The sequence below is a fragment of the Saimiri boliviensis genome, chromosome 17 (assembly GCF_048565385.1).
Source record: "Saimiri boliviensis isolate mSaiBol1 chromosome 17, mSaiBol1.pri, whole genome shotgun sequence".
Taxonomy (NCBI): domain Eukaryota; kingdom Metazoa; phylum Chordata; class Mammalia; order Primates; family Cebidae; genus Saimiri; species Saimiri boliviensis.
In genome coordinates, this window is record NC_133465.1 from 51,849,292 (window position 1) to 51,875,594 (window position 26,303).

The following is a 26,303-nucleotide window of genomic DNA, read 5'->3' on the forward strand; positions in this document are numbered from 1 at the left end:
TTACCATCTGGAAATGCTAGGACAGGGTGAATACAAGAGTCCAACTGGGAAAGACGTTCCAACAGAGGGGCTTCATAGTGAATTTCAGGAGGCATGGTGTTGATGCTGCCTGAACCACACAGTGCACAGGAGGGATTCACATCACAGCCAGAGCGGATTGTGCTGTTCCGGTGAACCTGTGAAAAAAGCCAAACAAAACTGACAATTCAACATATGATAAAAAACCAGCTCCCTGTTTGTTATCCCAAAGATTGAGAAGACCTATCTCAATACTTGTATGACACTACTAAAAGGATGTTTGATTAGTTTGTTAAAAGATTTCCAGCTGGGTGCGGTGGCTCATGCCTGTAATCCCAGCACTTTGGGAGGCCGAGGCGGCTGGATCACGAGGTCAAGAGATCGAGACCATCTCGGTCAACATGGTGAAACTCCGTCTCTACTAAAAATACAAAAATTAGCTGGGCATGGTGGCACATGCCTGTAGTCCCAGCTACTCGGGAGGCTGAGGCAGGAGAATTGCTTAAACCCAGGAGGTGGAGGTTGCTGTGAGCCAAGATCGTGCCATTGCACTCTGGGTAACAAGAGCAAAACTCCATCTCAAAAAAAAAAAAAAAAAAAAAAGATTTCCATTTGTCTAACACACTGACCTTCAAAGTGAGTAAGGACACCTGCTTCTTTTTCATTGATGAAATCTAACTACTTAAGTGCTTAGCTAGGTATCAAACTTCTGACAGTTTAAAAAGATACTAAAACAGTGCTTTCTGAGAACACGTAAAAAATGTGCATGATTTGACGACCTGGATGGTCATCTGCTAAGGTGAATAGTTGGCTCCTGATTCCTAGGTGGGACATGACCTGCTGTCTTCAACAACTTTATCCACCTGGGAGCCTTCAATTACCAACCACACCTCTTCTCTTCTTTTCACACCTCCTCTTCAAAAGACTTTCAGATGGTCTCAAGCCAGGTGGCAAGTTTCCCTGAAGCTTCTAACTTACAAGTAACTTATTAATTACTCTTTAACCTGGCCTAAAATCCACTGTTATAAAGCTCAAACCTAAGTAATGAAAGCACATTTTGTATAGCAAGTGCTCAATTTCATACTCTTCATGTGAGATTAATTCCAAAGGGACAGAAATTATTTCCATTAAACTTCCTTTGTGCATATGTGGGCAGAATAATTGATAATCTCTCCAGCTAAGTCCAGAGTCAAGTATGAACTAATTTAAGTCTTCAAAAGATTGAATTCTGTAAAAAACCTGAACGTTGACAGTATGCTTTGAGAAAACTTCATGTCATGCTGAATGCAGGATCCCTACGTTCTAGTGTTAGGATAAACAAGTCTGGCATTTGCCAAGCCTAACTCATAGAGTCACCGGGACAAACAGCCCTGGAAGAAAAAACTTGCATGTTGAATGGCAATGGCACTGTAAGAAGGGATCCTAGGAGCAAGCTCAGCAGCAGAACAAAGACAAAAAGAATCAAAACTCTACCAGCAAAAACTGTAACATTTAACTATAGCTCCATTTATTTTCAGCAAAGACATATTGAAAGTCTTTTATGAATTTGTTTAAGAGAAAGATATAAGAGAAAGATATATATAAATAATGTATAAGAGAAAGATATATATAAATAATGTGGTCTCTAAACATTCTGCCGGTATTCTATTGCAGCCACATAGAGAGGTGACATGCAAATAAGGTCTTTTGAAGGTTAGAATGGGCAAATCACACAGAAGTAGAAACCACTGAAAGGGAGTGATACCAACTAGGCATGCCACTTTTGTGTAGACAACATTAACCGGTACTGTTTTGGGGGGGAAAAATCCCTGTACCTATTTAATCACAGCTCACTTTCTGGAGAGGATGACATTTTGAGGTAAAGAGAAATAAGTAGGTAGAGATGAAAATGAGATCATACTGTAGGTGAGTGGGAGGATTTAGGAAAATTGGTTAGGATCTAAAAATTACACCAAAACTTTCAATATTCAAAAGAGATTACCTAATTCCAGTAAGTATAGCAAATAAAAAATATAAAGAGACTAGAAACTGACCCATGACATCAACTACCTCTCCATATGGGATATTAACAACATTCCATTTTATGGCTAAAGTGTATTCCTTAAGTGAAAATCAATATTGGAAGGCCAAGGTAGGGGGATGACTTGAGGTGAGGCGTTTGAGCCTAGCCTAGTCGATATGGTGAAACCCGGTCTCTACTAAAAATACAAACGTTAGCTGGGCATGGTGGTAGCCTCCTGAGTAGCTGGGATTACAGGCTCCTGAGGCAAGAGAATTGCTTGAACCTGGGAGGCAGAGGTTGCAGTGAGCTGATATCGCACCACTGCACTACAGCCTGGGCAACACAGTAAGACTAAGTCTCAAAAAAAAAAAAAAAAAAAAGTCAATAGATATGGCTAGGTGTGATGGCTCATCATGTCTGTAATCCCAAAACACTAAGGTGGGAGGGGGGATCGCTTGAAGCCAGGAGTCTGAGACTAGCCTAGGCAACATAGTGAGACTCCGTCTCTTTAAATTAAATTAAAAATAAAAATTTAGCCAATCATGGTATTACATGCCTGTAGTCCCAGCTACTCAGAAGGCTGGGGCAGAAGAATTATTTAAGCGCAGGAATTCCAAGTTACAGTGAGACATGATCACACCACTACACTCTAGACTGGGCAAGAGTAAGATCTTGTCTCAAAAAGATTTTTAAAAAAGGCTGGGCAACAGTGGCTCACGTCTGTAATCCCAGCACTTTGGGTAGCTGACATGGGCGGATCACAAGGTCAGGAGTTCAAGACCAGCTTGGCCAATATGGTGAAACCCTGTCTCTACTAAAAACACAAAAATTAGCCAGGCATGGTGGCAGGTGCCTGTAGACCCAGCTAGTCAGGAGACTGAGGCAGGAGATATGCTCGAACCTGAGAGGCGGAGGTTGCAGTGAGCCAAGATCGAACCACTGCACTCCTGCCTGGGCAACAGAGACACCATCTACAAAAACGAGAAAACCAAACAGGCCAGGCACTGTGTCTCACGCCTGAGGTCAGGAGTTTGAGACTAGCCTGGCCAATATGGTGAAACCCTGTCTCTACTAAAAACACAAAAATTAGCCAGGCATGGTAGCAGGTGCCTGTAGGCCCAGCTAGTCAGCAGACTGAGGCAGGAGATTTGCTCGAACCTGAGAGGCGGAGGTTACAGTGAGCCAAGATCGTCCCACTGCACTCCTGCCTGGGCAACAGAGACACCATCTACAAAAAAGAGAAAACCAAACAGGCCAGGCACTGTGTCTCACGCCTGAGGTCAGGAGTTTGAGACTAGCCTGGCCAATATGGTGAAACTCTGTCTCTACTAAAAACACAAAAATTAGCCAGGCATGGTAGCAGGTGCCTGTAGACCCAGCTAGTCAGGAGACTGAGGCAGGAGATTTGCTCGAACCTGAGAGGCGGAGGTTGCAGTGAGCCAAGATCGTCCCACTGCTCTCCTGCCTGGGCAACAGAGACACCATCTACAAAAAAGAGAAAACCAAACAGGCCAGGCACTGTGTCTCACGCCTGTAATTCCAGCACTTTGGGAGGCTGAGGCGGGTGGATCGCCTGAGGTCAGGAGTTTGAGACTAGCCTGGCCAATATGGTGAAACCCTGTCTCTACTAAAAACACAAAAAAAATTAGCTGGGAGTGGTGGCAGGTGCCTGTAATCCCAGCTACTCGGGAGGCTGAGGCAGGACAATCACTTGAACCCAGGAGATGGAGTTTGTGGTGAGCCGAGATTGTGCCATTGCACTCCAGCCTGGGCAACAAGAGCGAGACTCCGTCTCAAAAAAAAAAAAAAAAAAAAAAAAGAAAAAGAAAAAAAGAAAATTTATAACATATAAACTTATTATGAGCATAAAGAATTTATACCTGCCGGCCGGGCGCGGTGGCTCACGCCTATAATCCCAGCACTTTGGGAGGCTGAGGCGGGTGGATCACAAGGTCAAGAGATCGAGACCATCCTGGTCACACGGTGAAACCCCGTCTCTACTAAAAAATACAAAAAATTAGCTGGGCATGGTGGCGCGTGCCTGTAATCCCAGCTACTCAGGAGGCTGAGGCAGGAGAATTGCCTGAACCCGGGAGGCGGAGGTTGCAGTGAGCCGAGATCGCGCCATTGCACTCCAGCCTGGGTAACAAGAGTGAAACTCCGTCTCAAAAAAAAAAAAAAAAAAAAAAGAATTTATACCTGAATATCAAAATTATTCAGTATTAAGAAATCAAGCAACATAATTTCAGGCTTGTACATTTAACTGCCCACTCAACGTCTGTACTTAGCCTTCTACTAAAAAAAAAAAAATTTACTAACTTTGTAGAGACAGGAGACTCTCACTTTGCTGTCCAGGCTGGTCTCGAACTTCTGGCTTCAAGCAATACTCCTAATTTGGCCTCCCAAACTGCTGAGATTTTAGGTGTGGGCCATTGCACCTCACCTAGACTGAACAGGCACCTCAGAGTTAACATGTTCAAAACTGAGTTCCTGCTCTTCCCTATCTTATAACGGCTCAGTCCTAAATCCTAAGACTCTCAGACTCATGCTAAACTCCTTTTTCCTTATATTCAATCATGAAATTCTTTTCGTCTTCCTCTTTTTTTGAGACTGAGTTTGGCTCTTGTCACCCAGGCTGGAGTGAAATGGCACAATCTTGGTTCACTGCAACCTCGGCCTCCTAAGCAGTGAGGATAACAGGCATGCACCACTAACAGCAGAGCTGGGGTTTCAACCATGTTGACCAAGTTGGTCTCAAACTCCTGACCTCAGATAATCCACCCACATCAGCTTCTGAAAGTGCTGGGATTACAGGTGTGAGCCACTGCACCTGGCCCCAATCATGAAATTCTATTGGCAGAATCCAACCACTTCATACTATCTCAACTACAATCAATCTAGTCCAAGCCACTATTTTTTCCTCAAATGGGTTTCTTCAAGCCTCCTAACTGGTCCTCCTCCTAGTGGCTCTTACTTCCAAATGAATCAACACATTAATCAGTATAATCTTGTTTTAAAATTTCAATCACATCACAGACTCTCATAATCTTCCAAATGACTTCTCATCTCAAGAGGAATAAAAATCAAACTTCTTGCATGGTTCCCACAAGGTCATATAGCATTTGTTGCCTCTGTCACCTCTCTCTCTGACTTCATTTGTTGTTACTCTCCTAGCTCACATTACCAGTTACTCTGAGTCTTTGCTATATTTTTCCAATATAGCAGGCAACCTTCCAGATCATAGGCCTCTGGACTTGGCTCTTTACCCACTAATGTCATGGTCGTTCTGTTACATTGTATCTTTTTCTTTAAATGTCAGTCTTCAAAGTAACTTTTATTTAGAAATACAGTGAAAGGCTGGGCGTGGTGGCTTATGCCTGTAATCCCAGTACTTTGGGAGGCCAAGGTAGGTGGATCATCTGAGGTTAGGAGTTTGAGACCAGCCTGATCAACATGGTGAAACCCCATCTCTACTAAAAATACAAGAAATTAGCCAGGTGTGGTGGTGGTCACCTGTAACCCCACCTACTCAGGAGGCAGAGGTTGTAGTGAGCTGAGATTGCACCACTGCACTCCAGCCTGAGCAACAAAAGCAAAACTCCACCTCAAAAATAAATAAATAATAAAAGTGAAAAACTATTCTATCCTCAACTCTAACAACAAAAAGTGCCCTGGATTAAGTTTAACAAGAAATTTATGCACAAAGTTTAAAGATACTGATATTCTACAAATTAATGTAGCCTCTTAATAAGTTTTACAGGGAAGGGAAGGCAAGGAGGATTTAAACAAATCTTAAAAATACAACTGAAAGAATAAATGTGAGGGACCATTCTCCTCCCACCCCTCAAATTTCTAATAAGTAAAAATACAGGGGAATGATCTGGCCTATTACATGTTTTACTGTTACGGTAATTAAAATAATCTGCCCTTTGTTAAGAAACAGAAAAATTAAATAAAAACAAAAATTGACCAAAGCATGTATGACAGTTTATTATTTAACTAAGATAATACTTTTAAAATCAGTTTAAAAAGGAGATACTACTTTTCCAACAAATGAATCAGAAAAACCAAGAGGTCATACAAAAGAAAACGACTGAATTTCTGTCTCACACCAAAAATAATTCCCAATAAAGATGTATTTTATAAGACAGAGTCTCCCTTCTGTTGCCCAGGCTGGAATGTAGTGGCACCATCTTGGCTCACTGCAATCTCTGCCACCCAAGTTCAAGCGATTCTCCTGCCTCAGCCACCCGAGTAGCTGGGATTACAGGCGCCTGCCACCACATCTGGCTAATTTTTGTATTTTTAGTACAGACAGGGTTTCGACATGTTGGCCAGGCTGGGCTCAAATTCCTAACCTCAGGTAATCCACCCGCCTTGACCTCCCAAAGTGCTCGGATTACAGGCGTGAGCCACCGTGCCTGGCCCCTAACAAAGATTTAAATATAAAAACAAATATATACGAATCTTAAAAAAAAAAAAAAAAAATTGTGAAGTAATATACAGTGGCTAACAGTAGGAGTTACGGAGCCAGAATGCCTGGGTTTGAACTCTGACTCTGCCACTTACTAGTTGTGTGGCCTTAGCTAAGTTACTGGGCCTTCATCTTTACTAACAGGAGAGTGTGTGATAAAAGTTGTCTTGAAGATAAATCACTTAGGATAGTATCTGGCTCTTGACTCTTGTCACTTTTTATAAAACTACAAGTATAGCTATTCATATTTAAAGGGAGAACTTGATGATAGAACATTTACCATCTAAGACCTTGATTTCAAAATTCTACCTTCTTAACACGGTATAATATGATCTTTGGTAAGTCACGTGACATTCTTAAATTTTTCTCACTTAAAAAAAAAAAAAGACTGATAATACCAATTTCATGGGATTGTAGGAAAGATAAAATGACTTCATAACTGTTAAAACACTACATGAATGTTAACTAAATTAGTATAATGCATGCTGCCTCACCAGCTGGCACTTCTTTGTTGTGGGGGACTGTCCTGTGTACTACAGAGAGCTAGCAACATCTCTGGCCTCATGGTGCATGTGCCTCCCTTCTCTCCCCATGTGTGAAAACCAGCAATGACTACAGACATTGCCAAATGTCTCCTGTGAGGGCAAAATCAGTGAGAAGCATGAGGTTCAAATTATGGTCACCCCTTCTAGAAAAATGCAAAGCACAAGCTCCCATTAAATATTAGTGGTGAGTCACAGTAAACATAGAAAACAAAAATCAAAACAAAAATTAATAGTGAGGAGAAAGCTCTCAAAGACAACATGAGCATCCAAAAAAAAAAAAAAAGGCTATAATGGCTTGAAATACCTCATGTTTTAATCAACGACTCATAGCACCTTCATGAAAAACTTCACTGACTGTCCTTAGACAGTATTAGAAAACTGGTAAATAAAAAAAATACTAATCATGCTTTCTTCTGTACAAACTGTACTTCAGGATAAACAAATAGTTGAAATGGACAATTTCTCCCTTATAAACATATTCTAGCTAATAAAACAAACAAACAAAAAGAATGCAAGTAGAATATCACCATTCTTCAACTCCCAATGTAACAATGGGTCCAGGCAATGATCACCAGTGGTTGATAAGACAAGAAATTAAGACATCACATGTCTTCCGATACAAGCATAATAAGGCCACCTTGTACCTTTCTCACAAAACTCAAAACTTGATTTATTTAAGACTCTACTGATTTTCATGAAATATGAAGGACAAAAACACCACTAGATTTTAAATGCACTAAAAATTAAGATGGATTAATAAATGGAAGGATGAATGTATGGTAAAATGTTAGTGGTAGAACCTAGGGAGCAGGTACATAGGTGTTCACTGTAAAATTCATTCAACTTGGTATCTGAATAATTACATGACAAAATTTGGAAAGGAAAATAATGACACCACAGGACTTCTGCTTCTAGCTAAGATGGAGTAGTAGTGATCAGATTTACCTCTCAGTCATCAACTGAAAACTGGACAACAGGCAGTATAAGACTGAGAAACAAACGAGGTGGCCTCTGAGACTGCCTTGGATTTTTCCCTGGAAGTACACTCTAGACTGCAGAGCAGGGAGAGGGATCTGGAGCAGAGCACAATAGCTTCACTGAGTTCAGGAAGCAAACTCTCACTAGATCAGAATTCAGAGACTAATGAAACTGAAAGTTGCAAGGCAGAATTCTTGACAGGAGGAAGCTCTACATTAAGAGCCCAGAAATCTTCATGAGATCCCCAAGTGTTTGTTAAAGGTGTATGTATAGGGTGAACTATCAGGCCAGAGAAGAGCAATTAGGCAGCTCTGATCTGAAATCATTTCCACAGCTAACACAAGGCTGGGAGGCTTTTAAATTGTGACCAGCCAAAGTTGCACTGAGCATTCAAAAACAGAAGATCCTGCTACTAAGCTGGCCTACTCCTCACCTGACCTAACAAATGCCAGCAAAACAAAGCCTCTTTAAAGAACGACAGCACAACCTACATGCTACAAGCAGAGAAAATTATTAATTGGATTTTCAGTATCGAATAAAACATTGTTAGATATGCCAAGAGGCAAGAAAATAATACTTTACAAATACAATTTTTAAAAGAAAGTAGGCCATGGGAAACTAAGGGATAAATGAAGATTTCTCAACTGTATCACATAATATGGATAGTGGATATCAAACCAACACTCTTACTGAGAATAACTGGAAAAGCCAGATTTAAAACACACACACACTCTCTCTCTCAAACTCAAAACATAAGAAAAATTCTCTCTCTCAAACTCAAAACATAAGAAAAATTCTCTCTCTCAAACTCAAAACATAAAAAAAATGCTGACATGCTGACAATATTGAGGAGCCAAGATTCCAGAGAGGAAAAGAAACACGGAAGTAAGCTTACATTCTGCAGCTGCTTCTTCCTTGGGATAGCAACTGATCTGGAAAAGACACTTCCAATCTGGAGCCTTAGTAAAGGTCACTGCTGGAGACAGAAAAATGAGCAGAGGCTGGATGTGGTAGATCACGCCTGTAATCCCAGCACTTTGGGACGCTGAGGCAGGAGGATCACCTGAGGTCAGGAGTTCAAGACCTGCTTGGCCAATGTGGCAAAAACCCGTCTCTACTAAAAACACAAAAATTAGCTGGGTGTAGTGGCAAGCTCCTGTAATCCCAGGTATTTCCTGAGGCAGGTGAATCGCCTAAACCTGGTAGGTGGAAGTTTAAGTGAGCTAAGGATCATGCCACTGCACTCCAGCCTTGGCAACAAAGCGAGACTCCATCTCAAAAAAAATAAAGAAAAAATAAAAACGACCAGAGCTTTTGGTGGTTTTACAGGGGTGAAGGGATACCACTAAAGACTTGAAATGCCAAATTCTCAATAAAAGAGAAGACAGGGGCTGGGTGCAGTGGCTCACGCCTGTAATCCCAGCACTTTGGGTAGGCCAAGGTGGGCAGATCACCTGAGGTCAGGAGTTTGAGACCAGCCTGGCCAACAAGGTGAAATCCTATCTCTACTAAAAATACAAACCTTAGTGTGATGGTATGCACCTGGAGTCCCAGCTACTCGGGAGACTGAGGCAGGAGAACTGCCTGAACCTGGGAGGCAGAGGTTGCAGTGAGCCAAGATTGTGCCACTGCATTCCAACCTGGGTGGCAGAGTGAGACTCTCTTCCCGCCTCCCCCAACCAAAAAAAAAAAAAAAAAAAATCCAGGTGAGGTGACTCACATCTGTAATCCCAGCACTTTGGGAAGCCAAGGCGGGCAGATCACTTAAGGTCAGGAGTTCGAAACCTGCCTGGCCAACATGGTGAAACCCTGTCTCTAATAAAAATACAAAAATTAGCTGGGCATGGTGGTGTGCGCCTGTAGTCCCAGCTACTTGGAAGGCTGAGGCAGGAGAATCATTTGAACTTGGAAGGCAGAGGTTTGCATGAGCCAAGATCATGCCACTGCACTCTAGCCCAGGCAAGAGTGAGACTCCAGCTCAATAAAAGAGAAAGAAAGAGAGAGAAGGGAGGGGGGGAGGGAGGACACTAAACTGATCAACGCATGTTCTCAGCTGGAATTATGAGAAAGAAACAAGATTTTGCCCTAAAAATTAACCAAAGGTACACAGAACTTTAACAAAATTGTAACCCAGCCACAACTCAACTCAGGGCCCAGGTAGATTAAGGTTTTCAGGCCCTACTCTCTATATAAATACCAGAAGAAGGTAAAATCTTTCTAAAGAAAAATACCATAGCCTCTACAATTTTTTAAATATACAATAAACAACATGAACTAAAAACAAAACAGACAACAGAAACAAAGTACCCAGTAATCCAGATTACAGAGTTAGCAGACAAGGACTTAAAAATACTTGTTTCCTATGTTTAGGAATGTATGGAGAAAAATCAATGAAAAGATCACAAAAGTTCTTTAAAATTTTTTATTTTTTTAGAGACAGGATCTTACTCTGTCACAAATGATCACAGCTCACTACAGCCTCAACCCTCTGGTTTCATGTGATCCTCCATTTCAGCTTCCCAAGTAGCTAGGACTACAGGTATGGACCACCATGCCTAATTAAAAAAATTCTTTTTGACATGGAGTCCCACTATGTTAGCCAGGCTGGGCTCGAACACTTGACCTCAAGAAGTCTTCCTGCCTCAGCCTCCCAAAGTGTTGAGATTACAGGTCTGAGTCACCACATCTGGCCATGTTCTTAAATACATAAAAACCAAACCAGATGGAAACGTAAAAGCTCAAAAGATGAACTGACATCATTTTTAGACACAAAACTGTACCAGAAGTGAGGTGGTAGATGAGTTAATAGTAGCTATATAAACAGGAACAGAAGAAAAAAATAATGAAAAATACATAGAATGTAAAGAGCCTGAGAGCATAATGATAAAAATCTGTTATCAGAGCCCTAGAAGGAGAATGAGGCAAGAACAATATTTTAAAAGATAATAGCCAACTTTGCGTGAAAAGTGGTTAAACACACAAGAGTATCCAGTAATCCAGATTACAGAGTTGGCAGACAAGGACTTAAAAATAATTGTTTCCTTGTGCCTCAGCCACCTGAGTAGCTGGGATTACAGGCATGCACCACCACACCTGGCTGATTTTTCTATTTTTCGTCCAGGCTAGTGGACATTTTTTGGGATGTCAAAAAATCCTGACACCTGGCAGTCAGGATTTTTTAAACAGACATTTTAAAGTCCTACTATTCCAAAAGCAGCTACAGATACTAATTTGGGAAATCTTCAAATACATTTTTTAATATTTAAAAAAAAACTACTAAATGAACAAAAATGAAATGTATAACCAGAGAAAAAGAAAATCCAATCAACCCAACAGACAGCAGATAAGGAATAAAACAAAGGAAAATAAAAGAGGTTTAAACAAAAAATGATGGCGAAAATGATTTTGTATGTAACAATAATCAGAGTAAATGTGAAGAGATTTAACTCACTTCTTAAAAACACCTAAAACTGATATAGAGAGCTGAAAATTAAGGGATGAAAAAAGATCTACCTAGCAAGTACTTACCAAAGCAAGGTAGTTATACTAAAAGCACTAATCGAAACCAAGAGGGAAACTCTGTAATGATAAAAGAAATAATCAAGAAGAAATAAAAATCATGAACCTGTGTGTAAAATACCTAACCAGCCATCCTAGAAATACATGAGTATAAACAAACAAACAACAAAATAAAAAAACAAGAAAAAAACAACAAATCCACAGAAAGTAAACCAAAGGATACATAAGATTTGAGCACAATTAATGAGCCTAAAATATGGCTTGAATTTAGAACCCTGAAGTCAACAGATAGGATATGGATACACTCACACCCATATGAAACAGTCTTTTTTAGAAGACTAGTTACAAAAACCAAACTGAAATGATGTGTACCCAAAAAACTTAGCCAGGTATGGTGGTACACAGCTGTGGTCCCAGCTACTTGGGAGGCTAAGGTGGGATGACTGCTTGAGCCTGGGAGGCAGAGGTTGCAGTGAGCTGAGGTCGTGCCACTGCACTCCAACCTGGGTGACAGAGTGAGACCCTGTCTCAAAAACCTAAAATAAAATTACGTATATCAACATAGAGATCTTAAAACATACAATGGTGAATAAAAAAAACAAGAGTCAACCAGGCACAGTGGCTCGAGCCTATAATCCCAGCACTTTGGGAGGCTGAGGTAGGTGGATCACCTGTCGTCAGGAGTTTGAGAGACCAGCCTGACCAACATGGTGAAACTTCACCTCTACTAAAAATATAAAAATTAGCTGGGTGTGATTGTGGGCTTGAACCTGGGAGTTGGAGGTTGCAGTGAGCCAACATCATGCCACTGCACTCAAGCCTGGGCTACAGAGCAAGACTCTGTCTCAGGAAAAAAAAAAAACAAAAAAAAAAAAAACAAAAAACAAGAGTCTTACTCTGTCACCCAGGCTGGAGTACAGTGGTATGATCATAGCTCACTGTAGTCTTGAACTCCTGGGATCAAGAGTTCATCCTCTTGCTTTAGCCTCCCGAGTAGTGTGATCATGCCCGGCTAATTTTTTGAAATTTTTTTTGTAGATGGGGTCTTGTTATGTTGCCCAGGCTTGTCTCTAACTCTTGGCTTGCTCCTACCTTGGCCTTCCAAAGTGTTGGGATTACAGGTGTGAGCCACTGCATTTGGCCAAGAGTTTTTTTTTTTAAACTTATTTTCTTATATTTTTAGAATGCAGATCAAGTTAAAAAAAAAAAAAGTCAAGATATTAACAGAGTGGCACATACACCAATGTTTATTTCATCATTCTTTATACTTGAAGAGTAACCCTGGAAAGCTTTTACATATACAGCTAACTCTTCAACTTGTGCAGGTCCATTTATTCTTGGATTTTCTTCTGCCTCTGCCACCCATGAGACAGCAAGACCAACCCCTCTTCTTTAGCCTCATCAACATGAAGATGTTAAGGATGAAGACCTTTATGATAATCCATATGTTAATGATTTTCTTAACATTTCTGTCTATCACACTTTATTCTAACAGTATATCATACATATAACATACAAAGTGTGTTAATTGGATGTGCTATTGGTGAGGCTTTTGGTCAATAGGTTTTAATTTTGGTGGGAGTCCAAAGTTACATATGAATTTTAAACCGTGTGAAGGGTTGGCACTCTTAACTCACGTGTTGTTAACGATTCAGAACCAAGGTATGCTAAATATTCACGGCATCTTATCAATGTGTCTTCCAACTTGAGAACTGAGAAATGGATTCAACTATCATTATCAGTAAGAGTCATGGATCAAAGGCAAGGGTACTGAGCAAAACAGTGTTGTCCCTCTCCCTAACATTCATGTCCATCAAGAATCTTAGAATGTAACTTTATTTGGAAATAAAGAGAAAGGAGTTAACAGCTAACAACTGAGTATCTATTATAGTCATATACCACTTAAGGATGGGGATTATATTCTGAAAAATGCGCCAGTAAGTGACTTCATCATTGTATAAACATCATACGGTATATTTATACAAATGGAGATGATACTTACACAAATGGAGATCAATCACATAGCCAGGCTACATGGGACAGCCTATTGCTCCTAGGCTTCAACATGGAGAGAACGTAACTATAATTAATCCTGTAGGCAACTGCTGGATTTTTGTATTTAAACTTAGAAAAGGTCTAGTAATAACATGTATTATAATCTCACAGATCACAGTTGTAAATGAAGTCTGTTGTTGACTGAAACATCTTTAACACAGCTCAAGACTGTATGTGTGTCCAACTGCACTACTCACTCCCCACGTCTAATTTAATGATCACAATGTCAGGAAGCAGATAGTACTGACGGTTCTTTGCTTAACCAAACTTTAGAACCTTCTTCTAGGCCCTGCTGTGTCCATTTTCCAAGAATGCACCCTCAATGCCTGATCACTCTCATCCTTCTAATATCCCCCAGGTGATGTCTGATTACTCTGGCCTGTCTTCAGCAGAAATCCTGTTAGGTTGGTTTAGCCACAATCCCTCCTTATCCCTGATTTCCTGTTAGTAATTTTCCATCCACTGGCCCCCCTCCCTGATCACCAACTATAAATTCCAACTTGCCCGTGCTGTATGTGGAATAGAGCCCAATCTCTCTTACTCAATGCCAAATTAATAATCCTAAAATATAGCTTGAAATTCCATCACAGTGGTCCTTATGCCAATCATGATAGGTCCCCAAAGCACCTTCCCACCGAAATGAAGTCTGCCTTACTGTGCTTTAACGAATGTCACTGATTTTTTTCTTTAACACCTGTAAGAACTACATACAAAAGATAGAAAACAATAACCTATAAATAATTGGTACACTTAAAGAAAGGCAACTACAAACCTAAGAGAAGCAAGATCAAAACTATTAGAAGAAAATCTGACACAGCTAAATAAATGCTGAAGCACACTGTCCAATGCAGTTTTGCAATTATGGAATGTTCCCTATTTGCACTACCCAAGGCATCGGCTAGTCACGTGTGGCTACTGAACACTTGATACGTGGCTAGGATGAATGAGAAACTGAAATTTTAATATTATTTAAATTAAATTAAAATAAGTACATGTAGATAGTGGCAACCATACTGAACAGTGCAGAGAAGAACTGGTTATCAATATAAATAGGATTGGCATTAGCCTTACTCTATGAAAAATAAAAACAAACACTGACCCTCCCCTCCCCCAACCCATCCAAGGCAGTGGAACAGAGTATTAAGGAAAAGGGTTATGAGCTAAGAACTTGATAAACAGTCCAAGTGTTGCTCATAAATGAAAGTCTAATCACCAAATCATTACAGATCAAATTAAGAACTCAATAAACAGGGATATGACAGTATGAAAAAATCTCTTTCGGCCAGGTGAGGATAATCTCAGCACTTTGGGAGGCCAAGGTGGGCGGATCACCTGAGGTTGGGAGTTTGAGAACAGCCTGACCAACATGGAGAAACCCCATCTCTACTAAAAATACAAAATTAGCCGAATGTAATGGTGCATGCCTGTTTAAGTCCTAGTTACTTGCTACTTGGGAAGCTGAGGCAGGAGAATCGCTTGAACCTGGGAGGCAGAGGTTCTAGTGAGCTGAGATGGTGCCATCGCACTCCAGCCTAGGCAACAAGAGCAAGACTCCATCTCAAAACACAAAACAAAACAAAACAACCAACTGTCTTTGAAAACTGAAACCCGGTTATAATTAAAATAAGCTTAAATAACAACTGCATATCTAGTTTCAAAACTGAATACAAAACTAAAAATGATTCTCTACATAATAAAATCTCATTAAAAGACTTTCAGGATATTTTCTGAAAAACAAAACTAAATCTGCCTTTAAAATGTTTCATATAAAAACCAAAATGTTTGCTTCCCTATTGAGATAAGAAGGAAAAAAACAAAAACAACCAAAATGCTAAAAGCAGATGAAGGAAAAGGCGGGTGGGAATGAACTGAGAGGATAATATAAATGTATTTATTACCACTGAACACTTAAAAATAGTAAAGACAGTAAATTTAAAAACAACTTTAAAGAGGCAAATGAAAAAGTTATGACAACAAAGAAATCAGTGGCACAACACCCTTTTTTTCGGACAGGTTCTATGTTGCCCAGGTTGGTCTCAAGCCATCCTTCTCCCTCAGCCTCCCAAGTAGTTGAGGGCATTAACAGCCAGCACTTTTTTAAAAAATTATTATTTAAAAAAATTTTTTTGAGACGGAGTATTGCTCTGTCACCCACGCTGGAGTGCAGTGGTGCAATCTTGGCTCACTGCAACCTCTGCCTCCTGGGTTCAAGTGATTCTTCTGTCTCAACCTCCCAAGTAGCTGGAATTACAGGTGTGTGTTATCCCGCCCAGCTAATAATTGTATTTTTAGTAGAGACAGCATTTTGCCATGTTAGCCAGGCTGGTCTTAAACTCCTGACCTCAGGTGATCTGCCTTGGCCTCCCAAAGTCCTGGGACTACAGGCATGAACCACCACACCGAGCCAACGCCTGGTACTTTGAATGCGCCTTATGAACATTAGGAGTCACAGGTGGAAGGCACTTAACCCAGGAGTTGGATATCAGCCTGGGCATCATAGCAGGACCCTTCTTTCTACAAAATACATATATTAAAAAAAAAAAAAAAAAAAAAAAGCTGGGCATGGTGGTGTGTTCCTGTATTCCTAGCTACTTGAGAGACTGAGGCAAGAGGATTATTTGAGCCAGGAGTTCAAGGTTACAACGAGCTATGATCGTGCCACTGTACTCCAACCTGCATGACAGAGCAAGACCCTATCTCTAAACAAATAAAGAAAACAAAATAGAGACAACAACTGACTAAAATTTGTAGTCCAAAGTTAAGTTCCATTTAAGCCTCAAACAAAATGTAATAAAAGGTGGTTTTATGAACTTATAAAAAACATAAAAGAACTGAGCCCGGCGCAGTGGTTCACATCGTAATCCCAGCACTTTGGGAGGCTGAAGTGGGCAGATCACCTGAGGTCAGGAGTTTGACATCAGCCTGGCCAATGTGGCAAAACCCTGTCTCTACTAAAAATAAAAAAAATTAGCCGGATATGGTGGTGGGTGCCTGTAGTCCCAGCTACTAGGAAGGCTGAGGTGCTTGAACCTGGGAGGAGGAGATTGCAGTGAGCTGAAACTGCATTCCAGCCTGGGTGACAGAGCAAGACTCTGTTTCAAATAAATAAATAAACTGAGATTAAACGCACAAACACACACAACAAACAATATTTGGATAAGAAAAACAAAAGAATACACATCCATACACTATAACATTAGTATCAAGAAAAGTAGAATTTAAGGCTACTGAGACAGAATTAATATACAGACAGTCCCCAAATAACAAAAATTGAATTATGACTCAACTCTATGATGGCACAAAAGCAATACACATTCAGTAGAAATCATACTTCGAGCACCTATGTCATCACTGTTTTTTGGCTTCAGTATAGTCAAATTACATGACATATTCAACACTTTATTATAAAATAGGCTTTTGTTACATGATTTTGACCAACTGTGGCCTAATATAGGTGTTTTGTGCATGTTTCAGCTAGACTACGCTAAGCTATGATATTTGATAGGCTAGATGTATTAAACGCACTTTTGAATTATGATGAAGTTATGAGGACATAACTCCACTGTAAGCTGAGGAGAATTTGTACAATATTTTAATGCTGTTAAGTCACTAAAAATATGATTATATAAACATATAAGGTTTTATACAATACTGTATATGTCTATTAGACAGCAATGAAATATCTGAAATATCAAAACAGAGCACAAACATAAGCAGGAACTACAGAAACATCATTTTGAACAAAATGCTATACAAATTAGTAATGAATAATTAAAGGTATACAAAAAAATAACCATTTGAGAATTTTAGCAACTTAATTCTTAACTCTTGGGAAAATAACTCAAAAATTTAAAGGCAATTTACAAATCTATAAGCAGTAAGCACACTTTGTACACCAAAGGCTCTGGAATGCCATCCAAAACTATACTCAGAAGAAAATTCAAAAGGTTAAACGTTTTATTATAATGTAAGAAAGAAGGGAAAATAAGCATCTAGACAAGGAAATGGAATGAGAAGTATATAAAAAGGTGTCAAACTGTTTGCCACTGATAAGACAGCCTATCTGGAAAGTTAGTCACTGAAAACACAACTAAAGTTAAGAGTTCAGAAAAGTGTTCAATTACTAAAATGAGTATCGACACATCAACAACACTCATAAACTCTAACAAATAGAAAAATAGAAGACTTGGTTCATACTTTTATTAAAAAACCGAGACCTCTATAAAATAATAATAATAGAGATAAAACATGAAGAAATTCCCGTTTCCCTAATTAATACTGTAATGCTATCAATTCTCTTTGAAGGAATTCCCAAGAAATACTCAATTTAATACTTAGGGAAGAATTCTAATATCAAAGTAAAACTCTATTTCACCATTCTCTGTCAATCACAGCATATTCACCCAAAACACTAAAACAATTATTTTCGCTCAAGGATAAGTTACAGTCATTTGTCTTTGTTTCTGCATTTGATATTCATTATCTAACTAATCCACTATTAATATTTGGAAAGATTTTCATAGGTTTGACAACTCTGTAATAATCAAGCATATCCCACAACTGGCTCTCCAAGATCCATCAGAGTGCAGAAACAAAACATTTGAGCTTCAACTCTATTTTATTTCAGACTTTCAAAATTTATTTTGCATGTGTTTAATAATGTATATATAAACACTCATAACAGTTTTAGAGGCAACTGTTCCAAGCACAGAGTGATTTCTGAGTCTTCTTTTACTAGCCTTATGTCCTGAGGCACTACAATTTTCTACATGGCACACTTGCTCCCTTCCAAATATCTAGTATTAAAAAGTTGGGCCTCCAAGGTCTACTGTACTCTGTCAAGGGAGGACTTACCAAGTTACTAACTTTTAATACTGACTCATAGTAATTCTAGTTCATTACTCCTCAACCACAATATCATGAAACTGAGATTTAAATAGGTGGAATCAAAAATAGGAAACCTAGAAGTATATATTAACTCAACACCTTTATCCCTACCCTGATGTCTACAGGAAACCTGGACATAGCCATAAGGGAATGACCTACAAAAGTGCCACTCTTCAAGTGTGATACAACAGGAAAAGGAAGAGGACTACTTGGAATTCTATGGAAGCCAACTTTAAAATTTAGCCCAGGGCAATCCCCCATGTTACACTCTAACACAGACTAAAAAATTCTACAATCATGCCAGAACACTGTCCAACTATTTGTTACAAAATGTTACTTAAAAAAAAATTTTTTAACTGCCATTGAGGGCAATAAAAAAGTTTCAAGGGTATGTTAGTAATAAATGTAGCCATTATCTATTCTATTGGTTATTAGCACCAAAAAAATCCCCAGCCTTTTCAACCATTAATTTCTAAACACTGATGGTTTCCACTGCCAGACTATACGTAAGTTTCTCATGGACCACAGTAAATTGAGAATGAGAACAATGCAGTAAATTATTAACAAAACTACATTCCTTTTTGCTAAAAGTAATTTTGTGTTATGATTTAATTATAAAAATAATTTTACTTAAAAAACATAAAGCAACCCTATTTTAAAATTTTTTTTATCAATTTTAAGAATTTTATTGACCTGAAATTTTATGTTTAGGTTAAATTATGAACATCTACACAGAAGCAGTGGGCCAGGAAATGAACATAATGGCACATATTCTAAGAACTTTCCACTGGAGTGCTTCTTCATTCACTTAATTACTAACATCTACCATATGAGACCCCTAAAGTGATGAAACACACAATAAACAGCAATATAGGCTATTTAGTAATCACAACTAGTAATTACCTGTCATTTTATAATAAAATTATTATATATTCTATAATATATAATAAAATTATAATAAATTATGATTTATAATAATGTTCTCCATGAGCCTTACTCTGATATTCACTTAACACACCTTAGTGATTATTCCTTCAATTACATTTAAAATATTCCACCTTTAGACTATTATCTCCTCCTGGATTACTACTGTTATTCTGTCTTTCCTCCTCTGGTCTCTTGTGCCAATCCATCCCAATTATAATAGTTACAGACTGGCCAGACACGGTGGCTCACACCTGTAATCCCAGCACTTTGGGAGGCTGGGGTGGGCGAATCACGAGGTTAGGACTTCTAGACCAGCCTGGCCAACACAGTAAAACCCTGTCTCTACTAAAAATACAAAAATGCCACCAGGCATGGTGGCAGATGCCTGTAATCCCAGCTACCTGGGAGGCCGAGGCAGGAGAATTGCTTGAACCCAGGAGGAAAAGGTTGCACTGAGTCAAGATCGCGCCATTGCAATCCAGCCTAGGCTACAGAGCAAGACTCCATCTCAGAAAAAAAAAAAAGAAAGAACACACACACACACACACACACACACACACACACACACACACACACAGAATAACTGAATGAGTTCAAGTGAGTTTTATATTTGGTTCTGGCATGTAGTAGAGATCATTTAAGATGTAGGTAAAAATAAAATATTAATCACTTGTTTTGTGAGTTCTGTACTCTGTATTCACAATAAATGTGAACTCATTGTCATGTAACAACATCAGAAAATAATTAACCTGTTAACTTCTCTGCTCTTTCATGAGAAAGTAAGCTCCATGAAGGCAAGGGCTTTGTTTCGCTTACTACTGCAACCTGGCTGCCCTGAATAGTAACAGTGAGCACTCAAAAATGCTGTTGAATAAATCTGTCTGGAAAATGACACAATTCAAGATGACAGAAGGCAAGATGCTTGCTCATCAGCAAATATCACTGAGGGCACATAGTGAGCAACAAGCCACGTGAGACACAGAAAGCAACAAAGACAGAAGGAATGGTATGTGTCTCCAACTCTGGGAAAACTCCAGCTTTCTGCTAGATCTACTACATGGTATATTTCCCAAAGTCAACTACTTTCTTTGTCTTAGTTTTCAGGTATCTTACTTTTGTGTCAGGATGATTTCTGTTTTAAAAACTGGAATTGGAACCAAAGGATAGTTTGAAGCCTATCCCTTCCCTAAGCTATCTTACAATTTTATATGTACATTCAAAACTACGTTTGTTCTTAGGCATCAATCAAAAGGAGGTTTGCTACTTCACAGATTAAAAAAAAAAAAATCCAGGAGACCACCACCTACTTCAGAAAATTTTTATAAGACTCCTAGATGTCATACCACAGTGGCTGGCAAACTGCTGAAACAGAGGGAAGATGCTATATTTTCATGAATTTTTTTTTTAAGATGTAAAAGCATTCTGTGTTAAATTCATCAAGGATTTGACAAAAAGCTCCTTTCCTACACTTGACAGTAATATACTGTTTTCTGACATTCATGTTATCAACTCCTCTGAAAATCTTTCAGATTTATACGACTATCAGTAAAAAACCTGAGAGACTGAAATGTTAGTATGAAAAACCTGCCAAATAGCTTTCTTTTCTATTTCTGCTATTTTGGTATTTCAGGTAGAATCTGACGAATGGGCAGGAACAAATGGTATTGCCTAACACTCATTCCTAACAATTCTTTTTCCTAAAGAGATCATGGCAAACTTACACAGTACAACTGCATACTAGAACAAAACAAGGAAAGTACTGAAGATTCACCATGCAAATATTAATTGTTCCAGCAATTTTCTCATCTCCCTTCTTTGTCATTAGCAAATATGTTGCTAGTGGCTCCCTTAAGAAAAATCCCTATTCTCTGCTCTCTTTCAGGGCAACATTCTTTGAAAGTGTTATCTACAATGGTTCCCTCAATTCCTTCTGTGGCATTGCCTCCTGAATCCACTCCCACCAAGCTTTAATTCACCCTTCTCACTCTACCAAAACTGCTCACCAACGTCTGCAACAGCCCAGCCCCACTAAATTCAATGATCTCAATTCTCAGCCTTCATCTTATTGGTCCTGTCTGCAGCAACTGACACAGACACTCCCTCCCTCTTCTCTGGAACACTTTCTTCCCTTGCCTTTCACGTAACATACTCTCTTGGTTTTTCTTCCACTTTATTGGTCACTCCTTCCCAATCCTTTCTTCATCTTTCACAGAATGAGAAGGAATACCTAAGCTCTAGAATACCTCAAAGGGCTAATCCTTATCACTTCTTTATCTGAGCTCTCCAGCCCGCTCTATTCCCCTCTATTGCATTTCTCTCTCCAAGATTTCTTTTTTAAGACAGAGTCTCGTTCTGTCACCCAGACTGCAGTGCAGTGGTGTGACCATGGCTTACTGCAGCCTTGACATGGTGGGCTCAAATGATCCTCCTGCCTCAGCCTCCCAAGCAGATGGACTACAGGTGCTTGCGACCACAGCTAGCTTTTTTTTTTTTTTTTGGCCCGGGATTTCACCATGTCACCCAGGCTTGTTTCAAGCTCGTGAACTCAAGTGATCCTACCACCTTGGTCTCTCAAAGTGCCAGGATTACAGGTATGAGCCACTGTGTCTAGCCTCTCTCCAAGATTTAATGCTATTGAACACACTGTAGAGTTCATTTATTGATTTATTTTCTTTCTCTACCAACTAGAATATTTCATGAGGGTAAGCACTTTCGTTGGTTTTGTATAGTGTTGTACTCCCAGTGACTAGACAGATTTAGCTCACTGCAAGAGGCCAATAAACATTTGTTCAATGAATGAATGAACAACAAAAGTGGTAACAGTAACAGCCACTTTGTACTAGGAACTTATCAACCAGACATCCTGTAAGCAAGTTACATACATTTCATTTAACCCTCAAACAACCCTATGAGATCTCTGAGGCTTTGAAGAGGAGTGGGAATTGGGGTGGTTAACATACACCAAATTACAAAATTACTAAGTGATAGTATCATGATTGAAATCCAAGTTTATCACCTTCAAAGATAATGCTCTTAATATCTGCACAGTACTAATTTTATTGGAGTATTATTTCATTAGTTTTCGAATAAAGCCTACTCTGCTATTTGAAGAGTTAGCAATCTAAAACTCCCTGCAGTTGTGAATTAATCTCCATTTCCTTTGTGAAGACAGACTTTTTTTTAGTAACAACAATTTTAAAAGTTTTGTGAAGATTCATTTTTTTTCTGAGGCAGGGTCTCACTCTGTCACCCAAGCTTGAAGTACAGTGGAACAAACACAACTCAAAGCAGCCTCAACCTCATGGGTTCAAGAGATCCTCCTGCCTCAGCCTCCTGAGTAGCTGGGACTACAGGTATGTACCACCATGCCTGGCTAATTTTTAAATATTTTGTAGAGATGAGGATCTCACTATATTGCCCAGCCTGGTATTAGTGATCCTCCCACCTCAGCTTCCAACACTGTTAGAATTACAGGCATGAGCTACTGTACATGGCCAAGATTCTTTTTCAGGGCAAAGCATTCTATACTGCCATTTTCAGCAATAACAGTGCAAGTGAGAGGGTACACTATTTTCCTTCAAAGTATTAACGGCAGTACTTAAACTTTCAGTCTCTCCCTTCTCTATTAAAAAGATCAAACCAGGTCAGGTGCTGTGGCTCACACCTGTAATCCCAGATCTTTGGGAGGATGAGGCAGGAAGATCATGAGATCAAAAGATCAAGACCATCCTGGCCAACATGGTGAAACCCCGTCTCTACTAAAAATACAAATATTAGCTGGGTGTGGTGGCGTGCCCCTGTAATACCCGCTATTTGGGAGTCTGAGGCAGGAGAATCGCTTGAACATTGGAGGCGGAGACTGTAGTGAGCCAAGATGCCAAGATCGCGCCACTGCACTCCAGCCTGGCAAAAGAGCCAGACTCCATCAAAAAAAAAAAAAAAAAAAAAAAAAAAAAAAAGGCTCAAGCCAGTGGTTTTCAAAACTGGTTGGAGAGTCCCCTAGGAGCTTTGTGTTTTCTAAAAACAGGATTCCAATGCCCAACTCCAGGGCAAACAGGGCCCAGGAACCTAGTATTTTATAAAGCGCCCCCGACCCCCCGAAGACCTTGGTAGTTAGCCAAGTTTAGAAAACACCAAAGTTGGCAAAAGACTAATCTCTCTATGTTAGCATCTGGTTTACTGCTTGACAATGACCAGCTCTCATCAGTACCAACCTTCTTGGAAAGAGGAACGATGCTGTTGGGTCGAACAAGCCTCCGTTTCTTACAGCTCAGTACAGGACGTGTCCGGGCTGCCACACAGGTGCCATCAGATGATGAAGAGATTAGATTCAGTCGTTGCTTTTTATGTAACTGTTCCTCAGGATCAGAGCTGTCACCTGGAATGTGGTCTGCCAAGACAGGCTGAAGACTACACAAGGGGAAGGAAGAGTATTTTCAGAACACAGAGAGAAACAAAATAAACAACAAAAAGAAAACACAAAGAAACAAAGCCTCTTATACTGGTTCAACCTCCTCTATTTACTAATGTCCAGACACAAACAAGCATTCTAGAGCAGAAGCAGGTATCCTTCTGATGTCTGCTCATCTACCTGTGTGTGCTTATGTATAAGACTCTTCGTGCACATTAACTACATCATGTCTGAAAGGTATAAAAGTGAGTAAATAAACTCAAGTTCCAGTAATCAGGCTCTCTACAACAAACGCATGACTAAATAAAGTCTTGAGACCTACAAGTGGTTAGAAAATGATGAATTCTGCAAATGTTAATGGGCTTCCTTACAATCAGTTCTCCTATGAAACTTGGATTTTAGGGCTGTTGTACACATCATTCACTTGTACAGGATCTCCTTTAAGCTTCACAATACAGATTTACAAACATATCCTTTTGAGATCTAATCTGTCCTAGAACAGAAGAGGTTAATATAAACACTTGTGAGGAATTCCTGCAAGATTAGAACAATAATAATAATTCATAATAACTGTAGTGTCTTTTATTGTACTCCAGGCCCATTACATTTTAGTAGGTAAAAAGAAAATACAAAATTAATTAAAATATACTTGCTTCACTACATGGTGAAGATTAAAAACATTACTAAGTGATAAGATATCTGCTTCTTTAAACCAGGGTCAGTCCTGGCTAAAGAGAACTAAGAGCACCAAAACACCTTTTCAAGTCTACTAAGTGTAAGAAGTAGAAGAGTTGAAACTTACGTGTTAATAACTCCATTGACAGGTCTGAGTGCTCCACATGATTTGGTAGACAGTGACTCTGAAATATGACCAATAATAGGGGCACCATGGTTTTCCAGTGGCTGAGAAACAGATTCAATCTGAGTAAGAGAAAGGAAAAAAAAAAAATTAACAAGTACCCAACAGCACCAACAGCACCCATGTCTGAAGAGCAGCACCACTTCATTTGCACAAAGCTCCTAAAACTTCTGAAGACCAATTTGAAAAACAAAACTTGAATGACTGAGGAAAAAGAAAATAAGAGAATCAGTGGCCAGGTATGGCAGCTCACAACTATAACTGTAGCACTTTGGGAGGCCAAGACAGGAGGATCACTTGAGACCAGGAGTTTTGAGACCAGCCTGGGAAACACAGCAAGACAACTCCTCTAATTTAAAAAAAAAAAAAAAAAAAAAAAAAACAGAAGAGAGGGGAGAGTGGGGAGAGGGGAGAGGGAGACAGAGACAGACAGACATTGACAGAGAGAAGGAGAATATGAATTAGCTTTTGCTTTGGGGAAAAGAGGAATGAGGAATCCAAATAATTTTCAGACTAAAAATAAGTACCTATCCACAGGAAAATGACCTCAACAATTCTATGAAAAAGCAGCTCGGCAAAACAATTACATAGTAACATAAGCCATCCATTAATGATCAAGAAGGAGATATTAACATCAGTATCAAGATGACAAAGAGGAAATTTAAATGTAGTTAATATCTGCTCAAATCTAACAGAGTATCCTGGAAGGCTGTTTTCTAAAAATTACGCTTTGTTTAAACATATACAGACAGGCCAGGGATAATGGCTCATGACTGTGAAGCCGAGGTGGGAGGATCTCTTGAGCCCAGGAGTTCAAGAGCAGCCTGGGCAACATGGTAAAACCCCATCTCCACCAAAAAACGCAAAATTACCCGGTCACGGTGGTGCATGCCTTTAGTTCCAGCTACTAAGGAAGCTGAGATGGGAGGATCACCTGAGCCAGTAGGCAGGGGCTGCAGTGAGCCGTGATCATGCCACTGTACTTTAGCCTGGGGTGACAGAGTGAGACGCCATCTCAATGAATAAATAAATACATATACACACACACTTTTCCCTGACAGAAAACAAAGTTAATAAAATCTCAATGAATCTAATCACCTGATGCTATCAGAGAGTAACTAGTGTCTTTAGAGTATGTAAATCATATCTATGTTCAGAATATAAAATAACATATGAGAAAGAATATCAAAAGTAAGATTTTCAGTATTCAAAACAAATTATATTTACTAGGCTCAAAAGGGATAGAGTAGTTTGAATGCCAGTCATTCAGCACTCTGAGGTAAAGGCAATAAAGCAACAGATGCAGCTATCCCTCAGTTACAGGAGTTGTTGAAATATTCCAGAAGGGATGTGGGCCTTTGACTCCTCACACTTTTTTTTTTTGAGAGATTAAGTCTTGCTCTCTTGCCTAGGCTGGAGCACAGTGGCATGATCTCAGTTCACGTAGCCCCCGCCTCCCAGGTTCAAGCAATTCTACTGCTTTGGCCTCTTGAGTAACTGGTCTTGAACTTCTAACCTCAAATGATCCACCCTCCCAGGCCTCCCAAAGTGCTGGAATTACAGGCATGTGAGCCAACACACCTGTCTCCTTACACTTGAACTGACTCTGGACATTCTCAAGTTCTCCT

At 39.5% G+C, this 26,303-nt stretch overlaps 1 protein-coding gene across 10 annotated transcripts in view; it reads right to left on the minus strand.

Annotated features, from left to right (window-relative positions):
• KANSL1 (KAT8 regulatory NSL complex subunit 1) overlaps positions 1–26,303 on the minus strand; it is a 222,142-nt gene that overhangs the window by 27,722 nt on the left and 168,117 nt on the right. For all 10 annotated transcript variants that reach the window (XM_003942421.4, XM_010330269.3, XM_074388791.1 and 7 more), the window contains 3 exons: positions 24,619–24,737; positions 23,620–23,815; positions 5–176 (listed from right to left, as the gene is read on the minus strand). In XM_003942421.4, the coding sequence (XP_003942470.1) occupies positions 5–176; positions 23,620–23,815; positions 24,619–24,737 (487 nt within the window). The remainder of the gene's footprint in view (positions 1–4; positions 177–23,619; positions 23,816–24,618; positions 24,738–26,303) is intronic.